At 44.9% G+C, this 27,160-nt stretch overlaps 1 protein-coding gene across 6 annotated transcripts in view; it reads left to right on the top strand.

Moving 5' to 3' along the window:
* The window catches only part of TOX2 (TOX high mobility group box family member 2), a 266,106-nt gene extending 239,985 nt beyond the window's left edge, over positions 1-26,121 (top strand). For all 6 annotated transcript variants that reach the window (XM_044986564.1, XM_044986562.1, XM_044986567.1 and 3 more), the window contains 4 exons: positions 5,200-5,280; positions 12,964-13,371; positions 15,823-15,953; positions 25,021-26,121. In XM_044986564.1, coding sequence (XP_044842499.1) covers positions 5,200-5,280; positions 12,964-13,371; positions 15,823-15,953; positions 25,021-25,057 — 657 coding nt within the window. In that variant the 3' untranslated portion in view covers positions 25,058-26,121. The remainder of the gene's footprint in view (positions 1-5,199; positions 5,281-12,963; positions 13,372-15,822; positions 15,954-25,020) is intronic.
* The last annotated feature ends 1,039 nt before the right edge of the window (positions 26,122-27,160 follow it).

The raw sequence follows: 27,160 nt of genomic DNA, 5'->3' as shown, positions 1-27,160 counted from the left end.
GTGTCATGCAGTGTTTTTAGCCACAAGACTCCCATGGCTCAATGGGTAAATTCCCGGCCCCACTGAATGGGAGTTTTGCCATTGACTTCAGTGAAGCCAGGATTTCACCACAGAAAGCCAGGTCTGGCTGTGACCTAAACAATGTTGCCACCAGTTGTGTTAACGTCATGCTGAATATGGTTCAACGGTCAGTGTAGAGCAGCTGAGTGTGTCAAGGCAATTGTTGGTCAGCGTGTTCGGACCTGGTGACATTTTGTTTTGAGGATCACGTGGCTAAACCCACACACACATACACATACATACAGGCCTTTGAAAGCTACTTCAGATAGTTTCCTGCTGAGTGTTTCCAGAGTCACCTTCCCCTAGTGTTACTCACCCCTAGTGGATCTAACAGATCTCAGATTCCAGGCCTTGGCAACAACTTCCCAAGTAGCACATGCCAAGAAGTCTCCCCACCTCCCCTATGTGAAGGGCAAGCCACATGGCTGCTGTGTGAGAAGGACTTGGAGGAGGATGCTTCAGAAAGAGCGCAGACCCCGGGAAGGCTCTCAGAATATATTAATCTGCGACTTGCTGCAATCTCGCAGCGCTGAGCTTCCGGATGCCTCGTGTTTCCTTAAGAGTTCAGCGCACTTCAGCATCGATTAAGGAGACAAAATGTCGGTGGGGCTCCCCTCTAACGTGCCACCTTCAGGAAGAGGATGAGTAGCTCAGAAGTGCAACTTCTCCCTGGAAATGACCATTTCAAGTATCAGCACGGTAAATGTGTCAAAAGGAGAAATTGCCCGTTTATTTTTAAAACAAAAAAAATCTCTTGAGGGGCTTCTGCAGGACTGAGGAGGAATAGTTTGATGTCGGGTTGGTTCCACGCTTAACCATAAAGTAGTTTTTCCATTTAGGAACCACAACCTTGTTGACAGACGCTTAAATAGTGCACCACATACTACATGCCCCAGTATTACATTGCAACATCAGCGTAGAGTAGGGTCGTAAATCTAGTTCAGCAGCAGGAGACCATTATCCTGTGACAAAGTTCCCTTCTGTTATTACTGCTTCTTAATATGAGGTCTCTTTGTTCAATTATCATGTAATAGATTGCTGTAGCAACCACAAGTTACTAGCACTTTCCAAATACAAGCGAAGACGCAGTTCCTGTCTCAAATTGCTTACAATCTAAAAAGACAAAGGCAGATGAAGGGGGTGGGAAAGGGCTATAACACACAAGCAAAGTGACTGGGGTGATAAGCACGTGGCTTATTAGTGATTTATTTCTTTTTGTTTGCTAAGTTAAAAACTCTAAATTCCCCTCCCTTCCCCACTCCCCTAAGCACTGAATTGCTGCTTCTCCGTGTGTACCATGACAATAGTATCCGCTGTCATTGAATGCGCTTCCATGCAGCGTTTGAGTCGAGCACTTTTAGTTTATGTGCTACCAAAAACAAGAAAATCCCGTCCTAGGTATTTTACAGCAGCATAAGAAGAAAATAAATATGTTTTTGATTAATCATCATCAGATATGGTCGCTGTTATGTACTGACTTGAGAGATGGTAATGGATATTTCATTGTTATACCGGCATCTGATATTGCATTTGAGAGCATCCGTTAAAAGCAAATTCCTCAGTATTACATATTTCTTTATACAAACCAATGAAGAGGACATGGGATTGAAAAGCCCCTATGAAGAGGAGGGCATCCTTCATGCACTGGGACCAGATGAACGTTTTTCTGCACATTTTGGACGAAACAATTTCAGCACGGAAATCACTTCTGATTAGCTTTCATCCAATTTTCAGCTTTTACACGCGAGATGATCTTTAAAATGTCTGCCTTCCAATCTTGCACTCAGATCCTTTGTTAGTGAATCTGAGTTGAAGCAATATGTGACTGCAGCATGAATAAAAAATGTGTTCCAACTTGGACCGTCTTTCTTGACAGTTTTAGACACATGCGTGCACACCCAAACATACACACATCAGTATGTGTACAATGTACATATGTACATGCATATATAGGTGGGGCTGGTAGCACCACCTACTATTAAGGTTGCCTGATACTATATAGCATAAAGGCAGTGTATATGATGTATATTACACAACAAAAGCAAATAAAGACTGCAAACTCTAGCACTCAGAAATTAGGAAATGTCAGAATTAACTATGCCTCTGTATTCTTAATTGGGTTCCTATAGATGTATGCCAGACATCACACAGGAAGTCTGTGAAGAGTCCCCAGCTCTCCTGGGTTCCATCAGTGCCTTAACCACAAAAAAGCATCCTTTCTAATTCTGTTCTTGCACCATCCACTCAATGAACTGAATGAGGCAGGGACCATGTAGAACAAATGTGATCGTGTAACTAAAGATTGTATCATAATACATCCTTACAAGGGGGAAATTAGGATTGCACGGGCAACCTTGATTCTCCATTTCTCACTTTAGAGGGCTTGACTTTGCCATTTGAATGGTCTTTTAGCATAATTTTTATATCATATTTCATATTTTTAAGTGAAAAGCCAGAAATTTCATCCTGGGAAACCATATTGACTCCTATGTGGTCTTTAGATCTGTGGGCCTGCTGAATATGCTCAGTGTACATGAATGTCTGTGGGCTGGAACACTTTCTCAATTCTATTCACTTTGCTGGAAGTTTTGCGTGTGCAAGGACTTCAGGACCAGGCCCAATGTGTCCCAGACTGATCCTTTTCAGAAGTGTAAAGAGAAATGATCCCATTCTTTGACTGTGCATTCAACCTAGAGCAAGCATGGTTTGTAAATTACAATCCCAAGGCAAGAAAAAGCATGATACAAAACCTCTTTTTTGCCTTTCTGGTACTACTGGGGGTACAGTTATTTGAGCTCTCACTGCCCAGTGTGGTAATACTGAGGGACTGCAACAGCTATCAAGGCTGAGAGACCAGACATAGTAAGATAAAAAAGATCAGGGAGTGGACAGACATGACACAATGGGACATGCCAGGCAGCTGCCTTCAGGGTGTGCAGAAATGTGTATGAACTCAATGGTAAAAACGTTATTTACTCTTTTGCATTTGACTGTAATAAAATACTCATTTGTAACTGGATGGTTATCTTCCAATCCAGCCGGAGTAAGGGGCAGTGCAGGAACCAGCTTGTGACTGGAGCGTGAACAGCTTCATTTCCCTTCCAGGCTGACCCAGCTGCACTGGCCAACTTATTGGGAGCATGGGGGTGGAGCTCTGCCGAATCCCTGTCCTTCTGAGCCGGGAAGGGCACAGCAGCCCAGCAGGGGCTGCTCATCCCTTTGCACAGATCTTCGGGTGCACATAGCCCACAAAGGGAAGAAAGGGGGCTCCTTGCCCCCTGGCAGGCATGCGGCTGGGCTCACAAGTGAGTCCTTGGTCATTTACATTACTTGACTATAATACATGATGCCACAATGGAAACACATGGCGAAAAACAACTGAAAATCCCCTCTGGACATCAGATTATTTACTGTTGTAAAGTTATTGTTTTGAAAGCAGAGTTAAATGCATTCAAATCTGTTCTAACTGAAATTAACTTTGACTTGTTTGATGCGGGATTTGGGTTTCACGCAGGAGGTTAGTAGATATTTTATTTCAGTACTTTCCTCCCTTGCCCAAATTTTTCTTTCATTTGAAAATATTTTTCTCACTTGATAATTTTAACTGGTTTCAGTTTGGTCCTTGGGGGCAACTGGGGAATTGGCCTGCATGAGATAGGGCTGTATTTCTGTGTCAGTTCTACAAACAGCACACCAGATTCTACTCACTTATGCTCCTTGCAACCTATTGACTTCATACTAAGACAGGGGGTCAGGACCCCTCAGGGGGTCTCAAGGTTACTACATGGGGGGGTCACGAGCTGTCAGCCTCCACCCCAAACCCCGCTTTGCCTCTAGAATTTATAATGGTGTTAAATATATTAAAAGTATTTTTAATTTATAAGGGGGGTCACACTCTGAGACTTGCCATGCAAAAGGGGTCACCAGTACAAACGTTTGAGAACCACTGTACTAAGGTTTCATGAGTGTCATTCTGAGCTGAAAATTAGCCCAGCACAATACAGCTAGAGTAAAACAATTATTCTCATGGTAGAGAGAGACTAATTATCTACAGTTGTTAAAGTCTGCCAAGCTCCATTTAGTGATGCTGAGTCTCACAATACATAGTGTTTTTTCTCAAAGCCCCAATTCATGGAGAATCTCAGCATTCATTTGAAAAGGAAAATTAAGTTTCTAGCCCTCAAGGTTGCAGAGAAAAGCTTGAAAACATGAGCCTTAAAGACTCAAAAGTAGAAGGCAAAGAAAAAGAACCCAAAATGTAGGATTTCTGAAATTGTGATTTTTAAACCAATCTCATGATTTTGGGGGGGCTGACTCATGACTTTTTAACATTTGGAATTTGCAGTGTTGGGAGGCTTCCTTATATTGAATTAATTTTTCAAGTACCTGGACCAGATTCTGTTTTCATTCACACACGGTGTAACAGTTTGGAATGACTCCATTGATTTCACACTAGTGTCATCCAGAGCAGACGACCTCCCCCTGACTCCAAGACATTCACTCTTACCATGAAGACTTTCCCCATGTATTTCAATGAAATAGATAAAATCTCACTCATTCAGATTGCCACAGCTTGACAGCCCTGATGGCCGTGAATCAAAGGGTGATTGAAAAGGCACCTCTCTGAAACAGGTCTCTGGCTAGGGCAGATGGACAGCATAGAACCCTGTTGGGATTCTGTTTTTTGTAGTAGATTTGCTCCATTGATAGGGCTGTCCTGCTTTGGCATGCACCAGGAACACAGACCTCTCTGAACCATGAGAGAGAGGCTATCTTTACTACCCCTAACCCACTCTCTCAGACACCGTGGCAATGAGCACGTACAAATATCTAGCAAGGTTCAGATCCATCCCCCTTCTCCTCCCCCCCCCCAACTTCCCCAACATTTGAGGGTGTTCAGATCTACGGGTTTGTTTGGGGCAAATTTCTCTCCTCCCCCACCCCCTCCTTGGCAGCAGCACCTCAGTGAGAAACCTGCTTTTCCTGCACACTGTATTTTAAGGCCCCGTCCCCGTTCCTTGTAACAAAGCAACACAGCTCAGTGGAGACATGGGCGATCTGCAGAGGGTGAGATGTAGCAATGCCAGACAGCACCCTGTTTTGCTTTATTAATTATTATTCATTGTTTGGTTCTTTCAGGCATATAAGAGGAAAACAGAAGCCGCGAAGAAGGAGTATCTAAAGGCTCTGGCAGCCTACAGGGCCAGCTTGGTTTCCAAGGTAACAGACAATGTGTTTCATACATGAGTCTCTATGGATGTGGCAATGATGAATTAGCTGGAACTCATGGAAATCTCTGGGGAGGAGCAAGTTTAGAAGAAATACACTGTAACCGTGCTATCAAAACTAATATCAGTGTTAAATACCTTCTGGAAGAGCTAAATGAAATGCTCTGCAGCACGACTTGAGCGTACACAATGCAGTGTGGGTGCCAATTTTTTTTCCTTAACACACCAAAATAAGATCTCATTTATTATGGCACATTGCAGTGTTTGAAGGCAGAGCTTCCATGATCCCTCACTGCAGTTGGATTGCTTTGTAACCACACTGAGTAATAACTGATTTGCAGCTTTAGATAGGTTTCCGTTTTGTCTTGTTTCCCCCCCCCCCTCGCCCCCATCAGAGGGGGGCTGAATTGTCTGCACTATGTTACCATCACTCAGAGGTGAGATGTTATTTGAATTCCATTACCCGGTTCTGTTGCTCACTTACACCATTCCAAAGCATGGTGCTTGGACTCTTTACACCACTCTTGGAATTGGCATCCAGGTGATAGGCTGACGAGCAAAAGGATTTGCAATATACAGGCATTTTGCAAAAGGCACTAAAGACAATGGGCCAGATCCTCAGCTGGTATAAATTGGGGCAGCGATGTCCATGAATTTACACCAGCTGAGGATCTGCTCCAGTGGTTTTATAACTCTTTGGAAGTTTTGTCCCTTCCATGCCCACAACAGGAGACTTTCTTACCCATTTCAGGAAAGTCAGCTTAGGGGACTCTCAGTACATTAATTTATGGCCTTACATGGGAGTGTGCAGAAAAGAAGTAACGCCCAAGCCCAGTGCCCCCTTCACTTGCCAGTGTCTCCTGGAATGGTAGTGTGAGCCGTACACCCTCCTCGGCACATCTGTCTGAGCGCCCGTGTCCATTGGTCAGGACACTGTTTGCCTTCCAAAGTAAGAGGAAGGAAGAACCTTCTGCTGGATTTAATTCCTGAGAGGAGAAAGGAACTGATCCGTAAGGTTCCTAGACACGACCTGCGGATGTGTGTGTATTCCCCAGTTTCCACTCTTGGCTCATCACTGATCTGCTTGCTGTTTACCATCTGTGTCCTTATCGGCAGGTGCCACGGCAGTCAATGGGCATCTCTGCCCATGGAGAGGAGGGAACATGTCTGTTGACTTTGTCTGCCTCCCAGTGGCTGCCTTCTTATATCCCAGACTCCTTCTCCTGCCCCCTGAATAAAGAGGGGCCGCGAGCACTGCAGAGAATGATGCTCATGACATCTGGAAAGGGCTGGGGTGGTAAGGCAAACCCATAGCTGTTCTGGGGCTGGGCTCAGTAGCCAGACAGGAGCCATAATCACTGAGCTGTGGGTTCAGCCCTGCTGGTGGCTCCGGCTGCAAGTCGAGTGCCCTGTGCAGTGTAAAGAGCAGCTCCTTCTGGAGGGCACAGGTTCACACTGTCGTGGGGAGAGCCCTGAAGGAGCAGCACAGCAGAGCAGAGCCTCCAGTGTGATAGTGTTACAGGGTTCTGAGGTGGTTGTTTATATTGGCTCCCTGGGCAGAGAAGGTTTTAGTTTCCCCTCCCCTGAGTCTGTCCTCTCCAGACCACCCTCCAGGTCCCCCTTAATTCCCATTTCTCTTCCCCACCTCAGCCAGCCCTGTCTTTCTTTCCTTTCCTCCCAGCCTGTCTTCCCCATTTCTCTCTCTGCATCACTCGGGTGGGGAGGTTGCCTTCTGCCCATCTCGCTCCCTCTACAGCTCCTGATCTTGGGTGGTCTCCCACAGTGTGGAGAGCAGTTGGCTTTTTCCTGCACCAGAACTCCCCTCACGGTGCCCCTTGGTCTATCCAGCTTAGGCCTCAAGTAGCACCTGTTGGCCTTGATGCCCGGAAGCACCCAGTGCCTCCCCTCCTCTCTCTTGATGTGGCCTGGGTACTGTAGTAGACTCGGGGTGCAGTTCCAGATGCTAGTTGAGTGGCGTTAGAGGCAACATCAGTGGAAGTGCAGGGCGGGGGCAGAGGATCCACCCTCCTGCCAGGTAGCGTTACTTCTGGGTTGTGACTTAACAGGTCAGTGCACAATATGGGACATGATAGGAGCTCAGATACCACAGCGGTAGGTTCCATAGAAACAACATAGATTCTCTTTGTCCTGCAGCTCATCTTGCCCCATTGAACAGGGCTGGATCTGGGAGGAAGGGAGTTATATGCAGGCAGCAGATTCTTTAGACCATCAATACAGGGGAAAGTGCCTGTACTTTGTCATTGGAATTGTGCTAATCTCTCCTTCCCGCTCCTCTGTGCTTACTCTTCTCTACCATTTGAGTTTGTACACAGCACAGTGGTAGGGAGAGTTTACTTTGGTGTAATCTAATGGATAGGTCTGCAGTTCAGACAGACCTTCTAAATGGAAACAGAAGTCTGCAGTGCATTTAAGAAGGGGAGAAGGGTGCTGTTTCCCCATGCCAGGTTAGGAGAAAGGTTAAAAGCAAATGTGAATGAATTCCTAGAAAACGGGAAAGTGTACCATCCCAACCAGTGAAGAAATAAATAGCTAATTAGTGCCATAACAGCTGTGAGCTGGGTAAATAACACATGGCAACAGCAATAGTAAAAAATAAAAACAACCTCCTCTGCTATAGAGGATTAATCCAGTTCAGAGGAAAAAGGATGGAGAGAGAATGGATCCACCACTTTCAATTCTGGAAGTGTATGAATGTCACTCACAGTGAGGTCCCAGGCGGTGCTTAATTTATGCCAGGGGCTGAGCCCTGGCACCTCTCGGCTTGGCAGTTCAGAGACCTGGCACTTCTGGGCTTGGCAGTTCAGAGACCCGGCCCCTTTGGCCTTGCTGCTTCAGTTATGAAAGTAAAAAAATTGCTTGAGCCCAGGACTCATTTTTGTTATAAATTAAGCACTGGCCCCAGGACATTAGTATCACACTCCTGAGATCTTGGCTCATCTCCTGCTGCTGCTTGGGTGTTCCTCATGCCTCCTTTTTACCTTCATGGTTTTATATGGTAAATTTCATTCTCTTCGCTGTACCCCTTTACATCCCCGTGCACTTTCTGACACGAAGCCAGTGTGGGTTCTCAGCAGCTCTGGCCATCTCTGCGGGGTTGGGTCTCAGGTCGGCTGTCATTGAGTCACATGGGCTCTGAGGTGTCCCAGGTCAGAAGGAGGGTATCAGATTGAGCGACGCTGTGCACAGCCTGGACTCAGGGAGACAGACTGCGGAGACTCGTGGTGTTTGGGGAACGTTAGCAAAGGGTGTGGGGAAGGACAGAACTGGGGGAAAGTAGCCACTGGGCGTGTGAGGGACAAGAGGGACCCAATGAGCAGGGCCTAACCAAGGGTTAGGGAGGCTGAGACTAGCTAGAGGCAAGTGTCCCCACGCTGAAGAAGGATAGTAGCAGGACAGGAATCAGGTTGACATGGGAAGGGGAGGAGACCTGGGTGGGAGAAACAAGAAATGGGGATGGATTGATGGGAAAGATCTCAGTGGTTTGGCTAAACATCCAAATCCCATACTCTGAATGCTGCCTTTTAAGTGTCTTCCATTGCTAGTTCCTTGCTGGCAGGGGACTGCCTGCCCTCAGTGGCTGTTATCAGTGCTGTCTCTCCTCCTGGACCATGGTAGTGCATCTCTACTTTGGCTAGCACTCTAGAAGAAGCAGAGGCAGATTTCTGTGCTGTCCATGGCCCACGCAGGCTGACATCACACACGCACATCGCTCAGCTCAGCCAGCCAGAATTCTGAAGGAGCCACGGCTCAGCTATGTGGCCCATCAATGTGGGACTCAAATGCTGCACATGGCTTCAGCCGACAAGGTCCATGGAAACAGAACATCCTCATCAACCTCCTGTAGAAAATGGGAGGCGTAGAGACAAATCACCAATAAATGTCTTTCCTTGACAAGCGACAGTCAGCCAGGGAGAGGGCCAACCCACTTGTGAAACCACAGAGGGAGAATCTTAAATATAGGACATCAGACTGACTTCTCTCCTCCTCTCTCCCAGTTGCAGTAGTATGTGAATATCCACTGTATGGCATTGGAACTAGGTGTAGCTGTTGGCCCTTTCCTGCAGAGGGCGCCATCTCAGTGAAGGACCAAACTAACGGTACGTCCATACTACCCGCCCGGGTCGGCGGGTAGCGATCGACTTCTCGGAGTTCGATATATCGCATCTCGTCTAGACGCGATATATTGAACTCCGAACGCGCTCCCGTCGACTCCGGAACTCCACCACCGCAAATGGCGGTGGCGGAGTCAACGGGGGAGCCGCGGACTTCGATCCCGCGCCGTGAGGACGGGTAAGTACTTCGAACTAAGGTACTTCGAGTTCAGCTACGCTATTCGTGTAGCTGAACTTGCGTACCTTAGTTCGACCCTCCCCCCCCAGTGTAGACCAGGCCTAAGCTTCTGCCCCTGCTGAAGGGGTGGTGGGAGGGGACCAAATATACGTTTTCCTTTAAGAATTGGGGGTGCCTGGCGTGGAAAACTGTTAAAGTTGCATGGGCCGACAGCCCCCGGAGTGAAAATGTGTCAGACTGAGAGCTTAGTGATGTCAGCCTGTCGTTAATATTGTGCACAATTATACTTAATATTAAAAATAAACCCACATGGCTTAAACTGGAATTTAATTACAAGCGGAGTAACTACACATGTCATGCTGTGCAGCGAGCGCTGAGGCACCTTGCCTCAGAGTTAACTGAGCCACACTTGAAGGTTAAGAGCTGTGGCAAAAAGGTCAAAAAGGAAATAATCTAAGTCCCTTTCATTGGTTTAAGTGTTTAAAAAGATTCATAACCGCTCTGAATGTTTTTAATACCAGCCTTGCCTGGCTATTTTGATATTGGAATTCTGTTTGTGCTGCCTTTAATACAGTGGAGCTGCATCTCGGGGCATACAGCAAGAAAGCAATAATCACTGTTGTGTGGGGGAGGGGTTAGAGAGAGCAGGAGTTTTAAAGGGTGAGTTTCATATTTAAATAAATGTGGAGATGAGATCATTTAGAGGCAAAAATATTTCCTGTGTCTGTATGTGCCTTAGAAACTTGCCTGTTGCTTCAGAGAAGTAAATAAGTATTTGCAGTTAGATAAACTTAGTATTTGCTGTATGCAAGTAAGCATAGGGAGGTACAAGGGGCTATTGCAGGTGGGGCCCAATCCTGCTCCAGATAGCGTCTACACACGCTGCATTGTCCCAGCTGACCTTCCTGCTAGGGCTTAGTTTTATCGGTAAGTCAAATCACAAGGCAGTGTTGCCTAGTGAATAGAGCTCTGGACTGTGCTCAGGAGACTTGGGTTCTAGTCCTTGCTCTGCCACTGGCTTGCTGGGTGACCTTGGGCAAATCATTTCACCTCCCTGTGCATCTGTTTCCCCATCTGTAAAATGGGGATAATAATACTGCCCTCCTTTGTAAAGTGCTGTAAGATCTACTGATGAAAAGTGCTGGCTAAGAGCTGATGCTAGTGTTACTATATTATTAAGAAAATGTAGATTTCAGCCTAGCTTTCTCTTTGAGCACAGCTGCTGCTAGAGTTTCCCTGCAGGAACTCATCTTTCCTAGCCTAGTTCCCTCTGCCCCATAGATCCCCTCCAACCCCATTTCTATCCTGATTGGAGCTAACAAGATCCATCTGACAGTGGGAGATGGCAGTAATGCATCTAACTCTTTATGCAAGGCTCTAGCACTACCATACAGGGCCCTAGCCAGTGCAGTCCTGTTACAAGCAGATACTGAGACGAGATTGTTTATCTTATGTAAGATTCCCATGCCTTTAAGAACCACAACTGGACTTCTGCAGTTACTGAGGGTGTGGACATGTCCAACTTTTGTGTGTGTTTATGGGTTTGATCCTTCACCATTTGAAGTCAATTACAAAACTCCAGTCAGCGGTGCAGGATCCTATGCCTGTGTCTCTGTGTGTCTGTGAGAATATTAGGGCCTTTTCCCTCCCAGCCCAGTTTCTCCTCCTTGGTCCTGCACGGAAGCATTAAGCCTTAGTTGATTGCATCACAGTCAGTTACCATGGAAGATAATGTGATGTCCCAAATCCAGCATCCTGATTGATCTGCAGGATCAAAGAAGAGGATGCAATGGGCAGCAAGAGAACAAAGCCATTGTACAAACACACACACTGCAGCATTCGGAACTGTCAGGCTCAGAGCAGCTGAAAAGTGACTGTGAGGGGCAGTTTTGACTCTAATAGATTTCAAGTTCTGCCTGGCCTAACAGCCTCTCGCTAAGTCTGCCTAGAGCAACTCACAGGATCTTTCCCTGAGCCGACAACATGCAGTGACATAAGGCAGTGAACTTAGCAACTGAGGGCAGTGGAGCACTAGCAGGGCTTGTGAACCGTTTATGTGCAGCAGTGGGTGGGGGTGGGGTTGGGGTGGGGTGGGGTGGGAGAGGCTTGAGGTTATGGCAGAAGTACTGGGAGTGTGCCTGAGGTGTGAGATGTTAGTGCTGTTTGTGTTACTGCAGCAGCAGCAGCAGCTGTTGGGCTCAGTCCTGAGAAGTGGTGAGAACCCACATTTGCTGGGACAGAATAACAGTCTTTCCCAAGGAACAAAATGTACTGAAGTTATTGCTATAATATGCTGCTGTTTACAGAGAGATGGGTGTGGGCAGTTAATGGGGGGAGGCGAGATTTTCTTAATTTCAATTAATCCAAAGGTCACCTGTCTGCAGAAGGGCAACCCTGTGTTGAGTGAAAGTCAGATTAGGCAGTGCTCCCTCTTTCTCTGGCAGGAAGAAACTGTTAGTTACATTATAAAGCCCTCATGAAAAACCCTGCTTGCCCAAGCCAAAAAATATCCCATTAATTCCTTTTTGTTCCAAAATTAGGCCATTCCTGCATTGTACTTTATGAAGCCCTGTCAGGATTGCAGGAATTCACACGATTAAGAAGTCAGCATGTTACAGTTTTTTTAACTGGAAAAGAAAGTGATTCTATCACCCATCTCTTTGGGTCTAAAAGTGAACTGCAGGCAGGCACCAGTTCTGAGGAGTTTGCCTTCCTTGTGCTCCAGTCGCTTTGGAGTCCACTGCTGAGTACTGGGCTTGATTTTGCTGGCTATGGATATTGCTGCCAGTCTGGTTTTACAGGCCTGCTGGCTTGAATTGGGTGGATGGGAGAAGAAACAAAAGGAAAGGAAGGTGTTACCTGTGCACCTTTGTATTGTGGAGCCTGCAGAGGAGACAAGAATCAGCATGGAGGGATTTTAACAGGAAGGATTCAGTGACTGAGAGCAGTGGGTGATGGTGCCAGTCTGAGAGGGCTGGGGGTATAAGGTGGGGAAGAGAATCAGGGAAACTAAAATGACTTTTGCTGCACGATGTTAGTGAACAAAACTGTGGGGAGCACAATGGAGTCAGTGTGAGCCACGTGGTAACTGTGTGTTTATATAGTGTTTAAAACTGTGTCTGAGCTTGTTGTTATTACCTTATTATGAATTATTTGTACTACTGTGGCAGCTAGGCACCCTAGTCATGAACCTGGACCCATTGCGCCAGGCGCTGTACAAATACAGAACAATCATGAGCACTATCCTCAGTGTGGGAGTGATGGAGGCAGAGTGCCTGTGAGGGAACAGGCAAAGGTGGATGATGATATTTTCTTCATTTAAAGAACTCCTTTTTCACTTGACCCCTGTTCTGTTTTCTTGCAGAGCTCTGTTGATCAGGGTGAGACAAAAAGCGCCCAACCCAACCAACCTTCCAAAATGATACCACCAAAACAGCCCATGTATACGATGCCACCACAGGCCTCTTCGCCTTATCCTGGCTTAGGCTCATTCCTGTCCCCATCAGATCTGCAGAGTTACCGGGGACACCCTCACCCCAGCCTCTCCCGAACCCTCAGTTCCAAACCCATGTTGCCCAGCATCAGTGCCTCGCCACCTCCTTCTTTTCAAATCAGCCCTCCTCTCCATCAGCAGCTGTCTTTGCATCACCCACAGAGCTCCCTCCTCAACCAGTCACTCAGCATGCAGCAGGTCCCACAGCAATCCATCTTGTCTCCTTCCATGGCACTACAGGTACAGCCCCCAATGAACGCTTCACCTCCAGGGCAGCAGGTGAGTGGCCTGGATCCTGAATACCAGTCTAAAAGGGAACACATTTTTAATGCAAGATCTGCTGTGCATCAGAGACTGTACTCTCAGCTTAAGTTTCTCGTGTTATCGGTGGAGCCTATTACTAACAATGATTTTCCAGGTCATGACAGTACTAATGTGGCACTTTGGACAAAGATATCACTCTAAGAGAGTATTGTCAACTTCCCTAGCCCTGAGACTCTCCTGAAGATGGCCGCTGGATCTGTTACCTCCCAGCTCTGTTGTTTGTCTGATATTTTAGGGTAGGAATTTGAAAAGGGAGTAAGTGGCTTAGGAGCATAAATCCTGTTGACTTTCATTGTATGTCTCCATGATCTGCCATTCACACCCCCGGCTGCAATGTAGACGTGCCTTTAGACTCCCATAGCAGTCAAGAATGTACCAGGTAGAAGTTCTTGTAAGACAAGCGGTCCCCTAGTTGTCTATTGGGCTTCAGGTGAATTTAGGAGGGTGGAGTCGAGCTTTCTTTTCACCTGACACAGTGCCCTGGATAATCAGGCAAAGAAAGCATGTGTGACAGCACTGAAATAAAGGATGAAAGCTCCTGGGATAACAACAGAGGTGAATGTAGGATTTTTTTTTCAGAGGTTAGCATGTGGGAAGAGAAAATAACTTAAAAATGCAGAGGGAAAAATCAAACGTTTCATGGAATATGATTGATTTTCCAATGACTTCTCAGCAGTGGGGAAAATTACCCAATTCACTTGCTTGATAGAAGAGTAGAAGGATAAAAAACGGGCTTAACTTGAATTGCCTGGCAGCAAAGTAGTTCCTGTAGTGTGTGCTCATATGCAGGCTGCCTACCTTAAGATGAACAAACCATTCTTTGCAATGTCCATACTCAGCCTGTGAGCCCACATTTAGAGGGGCCAGTCATGGGTTTCTGATATGAAGAAAATAAACCAGGAAGAGAGAGAGCTTTTGGATGAATGGGCAATGGTGCAAAGTACACTCCTAAAGGGAACACTCTGGCATTGGCTAGGGATGAACGGGATGACCTAAGAGATCTTTTCCATCTCTAATTTCTAGGAGTCTCTGATTCTCCCATGTAACTAGAGCTGGGTGAACTATTCCGAGTGGAGGGCTTACTCTATGAATTTCACAGCTGGCAGATAACTAATCTGATGAATCTTTTACCCCATTATTCTCCCAGCCAGAGAACCTAACTGAATAATTTGTTTTATCATTTATTAATTAAATATGTTTCACAAAATTCATCAAATAATATAATTAATGAACAGGGTTTTTCCATGATTCTGCCCATCCTATTCAGGACCAACTTTGAGAAAAGATCATTTGATAACTTTGGCATATAGAGTAGTGGAGAAAAGTATAATATGAAATGGGCCTTGGTAACAAAATTCTCCCTCAGGCTATTAAAAGATGACATATCCAAGAGCGCAATATCCTGCATAGTCCAGATGTCTTTACAGAGCAATAACTTCAGTATTGGCATGGTGTGGTCCCGTGTAAGCAAAGGTGGCCACTGTATAGAGTGGAGATAAGTGACAATCATACGGCGATCGTTTAAAGCGGGGTGTCAGGCAAGGTTGGACACAGATTTTTTTAAAGCTTAATTCCACATATTTTGTTAGCAACTTAAATACCAAAAGTGAATGTTTCGGGAGAAGCCATGTTCTCGGTCAAGTAGCTGCCTTGGTTCCATTGTTAATATCTGTTCCCTAACATTTGATAATCAGGTCGCCCATGCACAAACAGTATCTTGCATCCGAAGAAGTGGGTATTCACCCACGAAAGCTCATGCTGCAAAATGTCTGTTAGTCTATAAGGTGCCATAGGATTCTTTGCTGCTTTTACAGAACCAGACTAACACGGCTACCCCTCTGATACTTGAGTATCATGATAGGTTTTCAGATAATATGAACTCCCACCGTCCCTGTTAAACTGCCAGCCATGACAGTTGATGGAGAGAATGTTGCTTGTGTGGATTTTCTTTGCCTTGTTACTGTACATTAGGACAGGCTAATGTGTTATTGCGAAGAGAACCGCACTTGAGATGGGAAAATGGCTTTCATTACCAGAATGCTGATGCAGACAAAGGCTTTTATCACGCTGCATATTCTGCAGCTGTTTACCAAAGCTCTCCCTAGGAGAGAGGCCCTTAAAAACATGGAAGAGAAACAGTGAGGTGAAGTAAATGTTGTCCTTGTATCAGGGATCATTGTGAAATGGTTTCACTCTCCCATTCAGTTCTTAAGCACATGCTCAAGTCCTTTTGATTTCAGTGAGATTATGCACATGTTTAAATGCTCGTTTTAGCTCGGTTTGCCCATGCTTTCTGGGCAGCATATTTGGACATGCATAGGCAAACATTAACTAGAACTTCTGCTTATCTGCCTGTTTGTATGGGTGTAACTTTTTCTTCCCTTCTTTTATTGTCTCCCCACACAGGACTTTTCACATATTTCATCTGAGTTTCAAAACAGTGTTGGACCCCGGTCACCTGGTGCATCAAACCCCCCAGGAAATACCGACTGGGACAATGATTACTCCAGCAGAGAGTGTGGAATTAACCACTGCAGGCCAGTAGACAAAACAATATACTACTAATATGCTTGGAGAGCTGTCTGCACTGTTTTCTTATGATCAGACACATGATAGTTTATAACTTCAAGAAAGGAAAATGTAAAAGAAATCAAAATGCCCTGTTCCAAAAACATGCATTATTTTAACGTTACAGTGTTCCTTTTATTTAGTAACCTGGGTTCCTGGGAAAGTGAGCTGTCCTGTCCCCAAAACAATTGCTTGAACCTGAGGACTAAAATGATAAAAGGATAACTCAGTGAAAACTCCAATTAGCTTCGGCTCACTTTCATTCCTGAGTTGTGGAAGCAGTTTCTGCAGTGTTTCAAAATGCCGCTGAGCAAAGTTTTAATCAGCACTTTTTGACCCAAAAAAAAAGGGTGGAGGGGAGGTGGTACACATCCACAGCTGTGTAAATTGGTAGAGCTCTGCCAGCTTACACCACGTGAAGATCTGCCCCAAAATGTCCAGCAAATTGTTCTGCTAATGAAGGTAAATGAAGCTGTTCAATTGTCCCTTCTGCCCAGGCTAATCTAAAACATGCTACACGAGCAGGCCGTTTGAAAATTACATATACATTTTAAAAAAATATGTTTATATTCAAAGGAAAGAAAATGACTGAATCTTGCGATTTTCTTGTGTAAGTAAATGCACAGTAAAGGCACATTTACGCTGAGCAGAACAGGCCAGCCTGACCCACTGCTGTTATGTGCATTGGACAGTTCTTTTCTCATTCCGACCAATATGGTTCTCATTCACTGAAGTGAAAAATCCAGCTTGACTAGTGTTGACTTTTTAAGTTTTGAAAATGTGAAAGACCTTTTCAAGTATTAGCAAGGATGGCCTCCCCCCGGCATGTGCTGGTTAATCAAGAGGAGCAGCTTCTTGTAACCAGAGAGAGGTTGATTTGCTGCCCCCGAACTTGAGAAAACGAGATTTGTTCTCTTGACTGGGACAGCTTCTGTTTCATGCGGGGGGAATGCAGGGCCTAATCCTGAAAGATGGTTGACTTCAGTGGGAGCTGTGGTATTGCAGTACTATGTCTGCAGACAATAGACTTGTCTTTCAGCTTCCAAAATATTGGCCTCTACCACTTAAGCTAAAGAACTCACCTGGCTAACACTAGTAGTAGGTCCATTATCTTTTCTGTAGGGCTGAGCATTAGAGGACAGCATGCCTCACTCCCTAATACACACAAAGTATTTTACAGCAGGCCTCCACATGTCTCAGGACGAGGCCTGTAAATTCTGCAGGGCTGAAGAGAGCTCTTTCCCGTTATGCCAGGATGAGAATTACGATATTAAGGATGTCAATGGAAAGTTCAGTGCAATGACATTCAAACTCCAAGGGAAGAATAAACTAAAACTCTGGAAGCATCTTAGTTCTTGAAGTTGAGAGGGGGGTTGGTGTATTAAAAGCACTCCAGCCTCTGCTGTATCCACTCCTCGTGGCACAAAAGTGCAGTGATAAGGAGTTGGGAGTCATTCTGTTTACCCTGTGAGATGTGGATGCTGCCCATTCTGAAAGTATGGAAGGGGAAGCATGATTGTTTTCTGAGTGCTTGTTCGACTTGCCTGACGTATAGTGCTGTACTGGAACATAGTGCTTTCACTATAGATAATAGCAAGCTTACAGGTATTTTGGAAATACAACACTCCTCTGTGCCAGCAGTGCAATTATGATCTCTTGATTCAGGCCAGATAGCACATACATTGTATTTGTTTGGGGTAAGTAAATAATCTGCTGAGCCTGTTGTAGGATGCTTTGAACTTCTGTCTACTTGAAACAGTTCAGCTACATGGATTATTGCAGACTTTTCAGGGAAACCTTTGCGGGGAATCCGTACAATCTGTATAGACAGTCTGAACTAAGTGAACTGCCTCCCAGACCTTGGGAAGGTACTTTTGGGTATTAAAGCCAAATGTTAAGACCTGAGTGCCTAAAATCAGGCACGTACATCTAAGAGGGTCCTGATTTTTAGAGGTGCTGAGCACCCACAACTCCCATTGCAGCCGTGTAGGTCCACATTTTCAAAAGGGGCTTCAAATTTTGGGCACCTCAGTCCTGACTAATGATTCGCCATCTTGGAAAATCTTAGCCAAGGTCTCTGAAGTTGGGGCACTCAAATTTGAGATGCCCAAATGCTCAGAGCATCTTGTGCCGGCCCCTTCGAGGTGACTGAAGTTGGGCCTCAACAATTGAGGTACCCAGACTCGCTCATTATTTCTGACAATGTTTATTGTTACGTATCGGTATGTCAGTGGTATGCCGGAATCCTGGCCCAGAGCCCCCGTGTGCGGTAGACGTCGTACAAACACAGCCCAGAAAGGCCATCCTGCCCAAGAAAGCTTACCATCGAAATAACAGTGGCCTGAGGACATCCTTTCCGGAGGTGCTGAGCACCTGACAATCCTTTTGGCGCTAGCTGCCATTGTAGGTCCTCACCAGTTATGAAAGCACAAAGCATCTCCGTTTGGGCACCAGAATTCAAGACACGCAGGATCAGTGGCCAGTTTTGAAAATGTGGCCCTAGGCACCTAAAAGACGTCTGAACATTTTGGCCTGAAGGAGCAGCACTGGATAGCAAACGTATCAGGAAAAACAAAACCCTCTTTAGATCCAGCAGCAGCAAATGAACATTTACACTCCAGAGCTTGAGATGGTGATTCCGGTCAGGGCAGGAAGAGTTTCCACAGCTTTGCCGGCAGGAACAGTCAGGGCAGCATTCTGAGATCAGCTGGCTCTCCCTGCTGGTCCTTTGGGCATCTCAGGAGCAGGTAGCTCTGAGGGAGTAGCCCTTGTTCTCTGGGGAAGTCAGAGGAAAGTGAGGTGGTCTTCTCATGCTATTTATGATACCTTGGGAGAAAAATAAGTGATACTCAGTGTGAACATCAGCATTCAGGGCTATCCTCAGCAGCCTCTTTCAAGCACTTAATGTTTCATCAGTGAGTTTGTTTTATAAATATTACATGCATTTATCTCTGGTGAAAGGTGCTGGATTTTCAGGCCTAGGGATAAGTCGCACACACCCTTCCTCCAGACTCCATGGAGGGAGCTCTCTGGGGATTGGGTGGGGAGAGAAGTTCCCCATAGTGCGCCCCTCCAGGCATCCTGATAGAGGTAGTTAGATAAAAAGTGTATTATACAGAACGCTTGGGGTACCACGGTAGCCGCATGAAGCACCAATGTAATTGGCCAGTGTGAGATGTGTGTTGCTAAAACAAGCTCTTTAATAGCCTGACAAAAAGCTGTATTGTATGCACAGGGCCCCATGTGAGTCATGATCAAAGTTCATGCATTTCATGCCTTTGTCACAGAGAAAATATCAAATTTCACGGGTTTATCTCAGATTCCTGGAAGAATCATATTAAAACCACGCTGATTACGCAGAGAACGCCAGAAAATAATGATAGCAAATTATAACAATGAACTGAACTGAGTTCTTTCCACTTGTACAGACAGGGCTCAGTACTGAAGAAACACAGTTCCTAAGGCTCTTAGAACTAGAACAGGGGTTCTCAAACTTCATTGCACCACGACCCCCTTCTGACAAAAATTACTACATGTCCCCCTTCCTGGGGTCTGAAGCCTGAGCCTGCCAGAGCCCCGCCGCCCCATGCAGACGGGGGGCAAAGCCCAAGCCCTTCAGCCCCAAGCGGGGGGCCTGTAACCTGAACCCTGCTGCCCAGGGTTGAAGCCAAAGCCCGAGCCACACTCCCCAGGGCTGAAGACTTTGGCCCCGTGTGGCACGGCTCAGGCTTCGGCTTCGGCCCCGGGCCCCAGCAAGTCTAAACACCAGCCCTGGCAACCCCATTAAAACGGGGTCGTGACCCACTTTAGAGTCCCAACCCACAGTTTGAGAACCACTGTACTACAGAGAGACATTCTGTTGGAAGCCCAGTTTCCAAAGCTGCATTATTGAATTTCAGAGTCAAATTCTTATTTCATTGTAAGCACAGTTTGTCAGTGATTGTACCCACAATAATGAATTTGCACCTCTTGCACTTACTAAAACTTGGTATTTGCTGCCAAGATGCATGGTTTGCAGGGTCTCAATGAGACTATAACTCCATCTGTCTATGTAAGTACTTGTATGTGAAAGCTGAATGTCTCCATAGCATCTCCAACAAACTTCACGATAATTTGCAGATCACATTAAATGTTAAACTGGACTGCTCTTCTCCCATCATTTCTACTCTTGGCTGTGGATTGTTGACCACATGAATAAACTGACTTTGTATCAACAAAGTTTAGGCAATGCATGCTCTGTCATAAAGGAAATTCATATCTCATTGGGTTTGATTGATTGGCGCAGTTTTCAGTATTATCAGATAATCTCTAGATCGGGTAATTCCCACTTCAACCTCAAAATTGTGCTCAATAGAACTGTAATTAAAGCAACAATCTGGGGAGAGAAATCAGCAATGGGCTGGTGAGAATCTGAATGTTTTCCATGGTGATGCAACTCACAAAGTCTCAGGTTCCCATTAGCTAGGGTTGTACCAACCTCCCTAAAGCAACAGGCAATACCATCTTGCTTTCCAGATTAGTATTTTCTATGCTGCTTGTCTGATCCATACATTTGCTTTGTTTCTATATATTTGTAGTCATCTTGGCCATTCTCTTGGCCAATGTTGCATTGTTCTCCTGAGTCTGTTGTCCAGACAACTTTTAAATGAGTAACAAGATTGTGCTTCCCTCAGGAGACTATTCCGCATTTACTAACTCCTTGGTGTTAGGAAATATTTCCTGATAATTCAGCTGAAATTTTGCTTAGCTCGGTTTAATCCAATTACTGCTAATTATATCCCACTAAATGATTATGCTGTTGCATTTATACCCTTCAAATACTGATATATCATGGTCACATATTCCTTCAGTTATCACTCAGCCCAGCTATGCATATTTAGTGTTTTAAATATTTCTTCATCAATCAGTCCCTCCTAACCCTTCATTATCATGTTGATTTTACAAAACTCCACCCAATTTTTCAATATCTTTCTGGTCCTGAGTTGTCCAGAACTGGAAGTAATAATACAGCTATTATCTCTCTATTGCTGCCTAAAGAGTGGCTATCATTTCTCTGATTTGTTGCAATCTAGAACCGTGAAATTGTGTGGCTTTCATTTTCCCAGATATATCACAAGCTACTGACTCGAGTTGTCTCTTCTCTGTCACCCCTTGGCCTCTTTCACCATCACTGTTTCTCAAGTCCCTACTGAATACCTGGGGTTTGGATCGCTTTCCTTCAAGTATTTCAGCTTGAAGCTCATTTTGTGATTACCTGCCAATCTTTCTAATCTCTCCAGGTCCCTTTGCATGTTTCCTCTGCCCTCATTGGCAGTTGCAGTTCTTCCCAGTGTAGCATCATCTGCAGATTTCATTTATGTTTAGCTCCCCCATCTAGATCTTTTTAGGTAGCACTTCACTGAACACCTCCTTACGATTTAAGGCATTATAATTCCCCAGGCCTATAACCACTTTTCCAATCTGACAGTCATTTACAAGAGTTAATATTTTCAATAAGATTACACAAGGCACTGTAGTAAATGCTGTACTAAAATCCAAATTGAGGCCCTCTATTGCGTTGTCTGCATCTGATAATTAGGTGATTTGGTAAAAAGAAAAAACGTATCCCAGTAGCTCTGGCATGGTGTTTTCATTATAAACCCATGCTGGCGATTGCTTGTAGTAGCTGGTGTCCTCCAGGTCAGCGGTGATTGATCTTGAAAAGCTGAAGAACTAATAGGTCATCAAATGGAATTGCAGAGAGATGTAAAAACCATCTCAGTTCTGTGGTTGTGATGTTCACGTCGTGACAACGCACTGCCATGACTCATCAGCATCATGTCCTGGTGCAAACATTGCAAGACAACGTCTCATCTCCATGGGCTGATTGTCTTTGTGACTCTGTAACTCCATTCAGCAAATTTTCTCCCCTCCCCGCACTCCACCTTGGTTACAAGGAGAGAGTGAGGGATGGTCTCCTCTTTATCCCTCTGTACCTGGGAAAGATTCCCCACTTGCACTCCCTTTCTGGAGCCCTCTGCACGCTCCCCACAGCCTCACTGGTGGGAGAAGCACTTCTGGAATCAGCTCAGCTTGGTCTCATGCACAGCAAGAGGCTCTGATCAGATCCTGTCACTTGTGTCACCCCTACATTCCGTATAAAACTCTAGAGCCACATGATGAGTACTGGTGCTCAGGCTTTTTAGTATTTGCACCATGATATTAGTAGGGACTGATGTTACCGGAGGGGTATTACCGACACGGATGGGCTTTCCCTTGTAAAGATGCTACCATGTGTGTTCTTTTCCAGTTATGTGGTATCTGCCTGGCTCATAGTTTCTCAAAGATATGGTCAGTTGTCCAGTCCTTATAACCCTCATAACTACTTATTATGATTTGCTGTTCTTTGGCCCCATTTCCCCACCATCCTCTGGGCACCTTACCAAAGCTGAATAATTTACTTTGGGATGCATATCAACCAGGCCTGCAGACTTGTGTATGCTCAGTTTGTCCAAACGAGGAGACGCTCACTAATTCATACTAATGACTGGGAGAGCCATTCCAGATGGCTGAATTTTCCAAATCAGCAACTGAGTGAATAAGCTCCATAAAAAAGCAAAGATAAAACATCACAAATAGACTTAGTTTGAATTCAGTTATTTATGGTAATGCATTGTAATAGACTAGGAAATGTTCTGTAGTGCATATTGTAAAATTAATGAAGTTTTGGTACTAGAAGACCTCACTACTGCTCGTTGGTATTAAATCTTTGCTAGTGCAGTGGGGAAAGACTGTGCATTTTAAGTGCAAATTATAAAACATGCAGATTAGTGAAGTGTGGGCCAGACTGCGTTCCATTGCTCTTGTTTTATCAACAGCTGCATCAACCAGGCCTTCAGTACTTCATTGCCCACATTCCTTTTTCTTTATTACTCTAGTTAATAATCACACACACAAGAATCTCCCAAAGTTGTATCATTTTTCTCATCACCTTTTAAAGCCAGACTTTTTTATGGGGCTAAATTTGTTGGAGCAGATTTGTTTATATTATAAAAGCCATAAAAGAGCCTTCCAGAGTTCATGCCTTCGCTTTTGGCAACCCTAAGTACTTTACTTGCATGACATAACCCTCTAGACCTGGGAATGCCTCTTGTTTGGCTGGCTCCATTCCATTGCTTGTGGCTAATACGTTCCCAATGGGACCAGCTAGGGTCACCTGCAGTCCACTGCTAATGGCAGCTTAAAAATTCAATTACCATAAGAAATTGCAGATGGCTCATTTTGGCCGAAAAGCGATTGGGCTGCGGCTGTTCTGTGGGTTCCATGCTGGGAAACTGCGTGGTATTATGTTGTGAATTCCTCTTGGGAATTGTTACCATTGGGAGAGCAACAAGGAACCTGATCTGGTAAGCCCACTGATCTTGGTGGGAGTGCCAGATTCATAGTGCACGTCTACACTGCACACTAAGCCCGGGCTCTGACTCAGGTTTGAGCCCAAGTCCCCCTTCCGTCCAAACACAAATCAGTCTGACTTGGGCCAGCAAGTACTCAGAACCTAGGTCCTAGCACTTTGCAAAGGGGCAGAGGGGGTCAGAGCCCAAGTCCTCCTGTGACTCAAGTCCAAGCCTTGTCACATTGCAGTGTGGACACAGCTCAAGCTGCAGACTGAGTCAGAGGGTCTGCGTAGTGTAGCATGGCTGCAAGACCAGGTCTAGCAATTGTAAACCGAGGTTTACAGTGTAGTGTGAAAACCTCTGAGTCCACTGACTCCCACAGACCCAGGCTTAGTGTGCAATGTAGACATACCCGTACAGAGCAAAGGACTCTTGCATAACAGAGTCTCTCTGGCATAGGTGGCCATAAAATACTCAGAAGTTGTTGTTTTGAGGCCTAAGGAGACAACCACTGTTGGACAGGAGATTTGGAGGCTGATCACAGGTGTAAAGTTAACCCCATTTATTTAGGGTCTAATCCTGGCCCTGGAAGTCAATGGCAAAAATCCCGTCCACTTCAAATGGGACCAAGATTTCCCTAAGTCTTGGCAGAGCAGGGCCCATGCAGAGCCCAGTTCTGCAAGCGCTTACTACCAGGGGTAGGGTGTGCTTTTCCTGGGATTGCTCACAACACCAAGCACTAGGACTGGTACTAAGCCCCAGGTCCTCAAAGATATTTAGGCTCCCAACTTCCATTGATTTTGAAGACGGGTCCCTTTGTTAGGTCTGGATTCTGGTAAGCACCTAAACAGGCAGATAGGTTGGGGGAGCAGGCAAGTTGTCCTCCCTGCCCTCCTGACACCTGGCAGAAGGGCTTCTCAGAACAGCAGTCCCTGTACCCCATGGGGCTGCTCTTTATGTGTGCCCCCAGGGCTCCCAACCCCCAAAAGGGCCAGCAAGAGTCAGGACTGTGACTCTGCCACCAGCATGCAGCGGGAGGGGTGCTGTGCTCCATGAACAGATGAAGCAGCTGGGTGCTCTCCTGTGCAGCGGGGCGAGGACGGGGAAAGGAGGTCTGGACAGGACTGGGCCTCTGGAGCGCTTGCTCTCTCCATCCCTCCCTCATATATGCCAGTGCCTAATAGACATGACAGATATTTGTTAAAAACTGATCACATTAAAGTATTTGCTTGGTGGGGAGCCTAGTATGGAAAGTGTGTGAGGAGAATAAAAACTGAAAGCAAATGTTTGGCCTCCCTGTAAAATGCAGATGTTGGGGCAGGCCAGGAGCTGGTGTAGTGCTGGAGGCTCGTTAGGTTTATTGAAGTTCATTAAGAATTTAAAAGTGCCCAATTTGTTGCTGTTTTAATTGCCTGTTTGTCACATCAGGCATTGATGATGCTCCTCTCACACGCACCCCCAGGCAGGCCAGTGCAGTTACATCTATTCAAATCTGCCTCGTAACACCGTAAAAACCATAAACCAGCTCAAAAGATACAGTCGCGATTTGTGGGACGGCTCATCTCTGTGCCCTCCCCTCCAACGCACCTTCCCTGAGTGTTGTTGATTTTACAGTTGCTGTGCTGCCTGTCTCACCGCTCTCTGTCTTTCGTTTCCCTTACAGCATGCTGCCAAGGGACAAGTCACTCTACCTCACCTAAACCCGCCATCTCTCTCCAATAAGGCTCAAAGGAAGGACACTTGAGAGGGTCTATAATACAGACCACCCAGAGGGGCATCACGCAAGTCATACAGACAAGAGAGCTGAGCTAACACGTCTCGTTGCTGGCTTCATTTCCAGGCTCTAAGAGCAGTTTTCTTTTATTATTTTGAACTCTAAAGTCTACTTTTCGTGGAAGCCCAAACCTCATAAATCATGAAGAACAAAAAAAGAAAAAAACAAAAAAAAAAAAAAAAAACAAAAAAAATAAGAACACGGTTTATCTGCTTGCCATCAGCTTAGCTATGGACTGTTTTCCTAGTGAACTGCTTTTAGACGCAGCGTAGGCACAGGTCTGGTGTCCTACCGCATTAGGCCGGCTCAGTAGGAGGATGCACTCTTTGACTTGCTAACAGCACTAAACTTTGTGCAGGAAAATGTGAAGTTTGTGTGAATATTGTACATGCAAAGGCCTTGGATGTCTGGCAAGAAAAAAAAAAGTAAAAACTGTTCCTAGATGGGTGGGTGGAAAGAGCAGCTGGCAAAATATGAAAGGAAAAAATGTGAAAAAGATCATGAAAAAATATAATTTGTTGGATAGTTGTAAGTAGTTTACTAAGTGTTTTAGAACTGTGCTAAAGACATCTTTAAGATTTTTTTGTGGAAAAAAATTAGTAGTTTACTTTATAGTAAAAGCATTTTATATTAATTGTAGCACATTTTTTAGTTATACATAGAAGGGAGATGTGTATAAAAAAACAAAAACAAAAAAAAGCCTGCCAAACTTGTTTCTATTATTTGTACAGCAAGAAATGGACAATTTATATCCATGTTGTATGGCATTATTATATTTTTTTCAGCCATATGTCCATCTATTTAAAATTGCTGACAATGATTTTTGTCTATTTATGAAGAATTAGAAAGCAGAATTACAATTTATCATAAGGTGCATTTTTTGGGGTTTTTTAATTTTTTTTGATGGTGCTGTTTTCTCAGCACCCAGCACATTCAGTTCACAATGCTTATCTTACCTTTCTTTATAATAAAACATATGAAAAGTAGAAATGAACAAGACTCTTTTCTTATTTTGTGGGCAGCACCCAGAGGTAATGCATACAAACGAACCACCCCTCATTGACTGTGGCCCCAATCCGGCAAAGACTTATGCACATGCTTAATTTTACACACATTCTCCCTGACTTAGATGGAATTATTCACCCCGTGTAAAGAGAAACATGTGCATATGTGTTCACAGCATCTGGGCCTATATATGCAATGGTTTTTTACCCTTAAATTTCTGATATCTACTCTCAACCTTATTAGACCTTAACATGGTTTATTGTCTGGGAATTTCCTTGGCCTTTTTAATTATTAACAGGTCATATATGAACATTAAACTAAGAAATCCAGAAATGAATGCTATGTATAAAACTAACTGTTAATAACTTTGTTTCATTATGACATAATTTTTTAATATGGAACCTGTGGACAAGATTTCAGTGAGTTTTAATTCTCTGGAAAGTTTGAAGAGTCTGTGTTATTCCATCAAGATCATTCAAACAAACAAAAAAAAAGTGTGATACGAGGTGCTAAATAGCTTAAAGGACCAATTTTTAATTAATTTTGCCTCACAATGTAAATTTATAAGTCAGTTTAACAGATTGACTTATAAATTCTCAGAAAATTCATCCTGTGCTACACAGTAAGCACTGCAGATTTGGGGAGGATACACTGAATTCTTCATTCCATAACAAAGGTTGAGTCCCTACTTCCGTGCAAAACATTTTTCTTCTTTTTTTAAACTCTGAGGGCCAGACTCACCAGCATACTCTGGGGCTTTGCGGAGCTCTGGAGTGGGGTGCCCAGGCCTTGTGTAGTGAGCAATCAGTGCGTGAGAGAGGCTCCTGAAGCCCTGCAGCCTCAGCTTCGCTGCTCACCAAAGCAACACTGCCAGGGGAACCCTTAAAGCACAGAGACAGTAGTCCTCAGGGACTACGTTTTTCCCCACCCCAGGCTCCTGTTTTGCAGTCTACCATTTTCAATTTAAATGGTTTAGAAGTCTATCCTTTAGTGACTAAAACACTTTTTGGTGGTCCTCTGTGTA

This window comes from Mauremys mutica, chromosome 13, assembly GCF_020497125.1.
Source record: "Mauremys mutica isolate MM-2020 ecotype Southern chromosome 13, ASM2049712v1, whole genome shotgun sequence".
NCBI classification, from domain to species: domain Eukaryota; kingdom Metazoa; phylum Chordata; order Testudines; family Geoemydidae; genus Mauremys; species Mauremys mutica.
The sequence above is the reverse complement of the archived record's forward strand: the minus strand, read 5'-3'. Positions and strand labels throughout refer to the sequence as shown.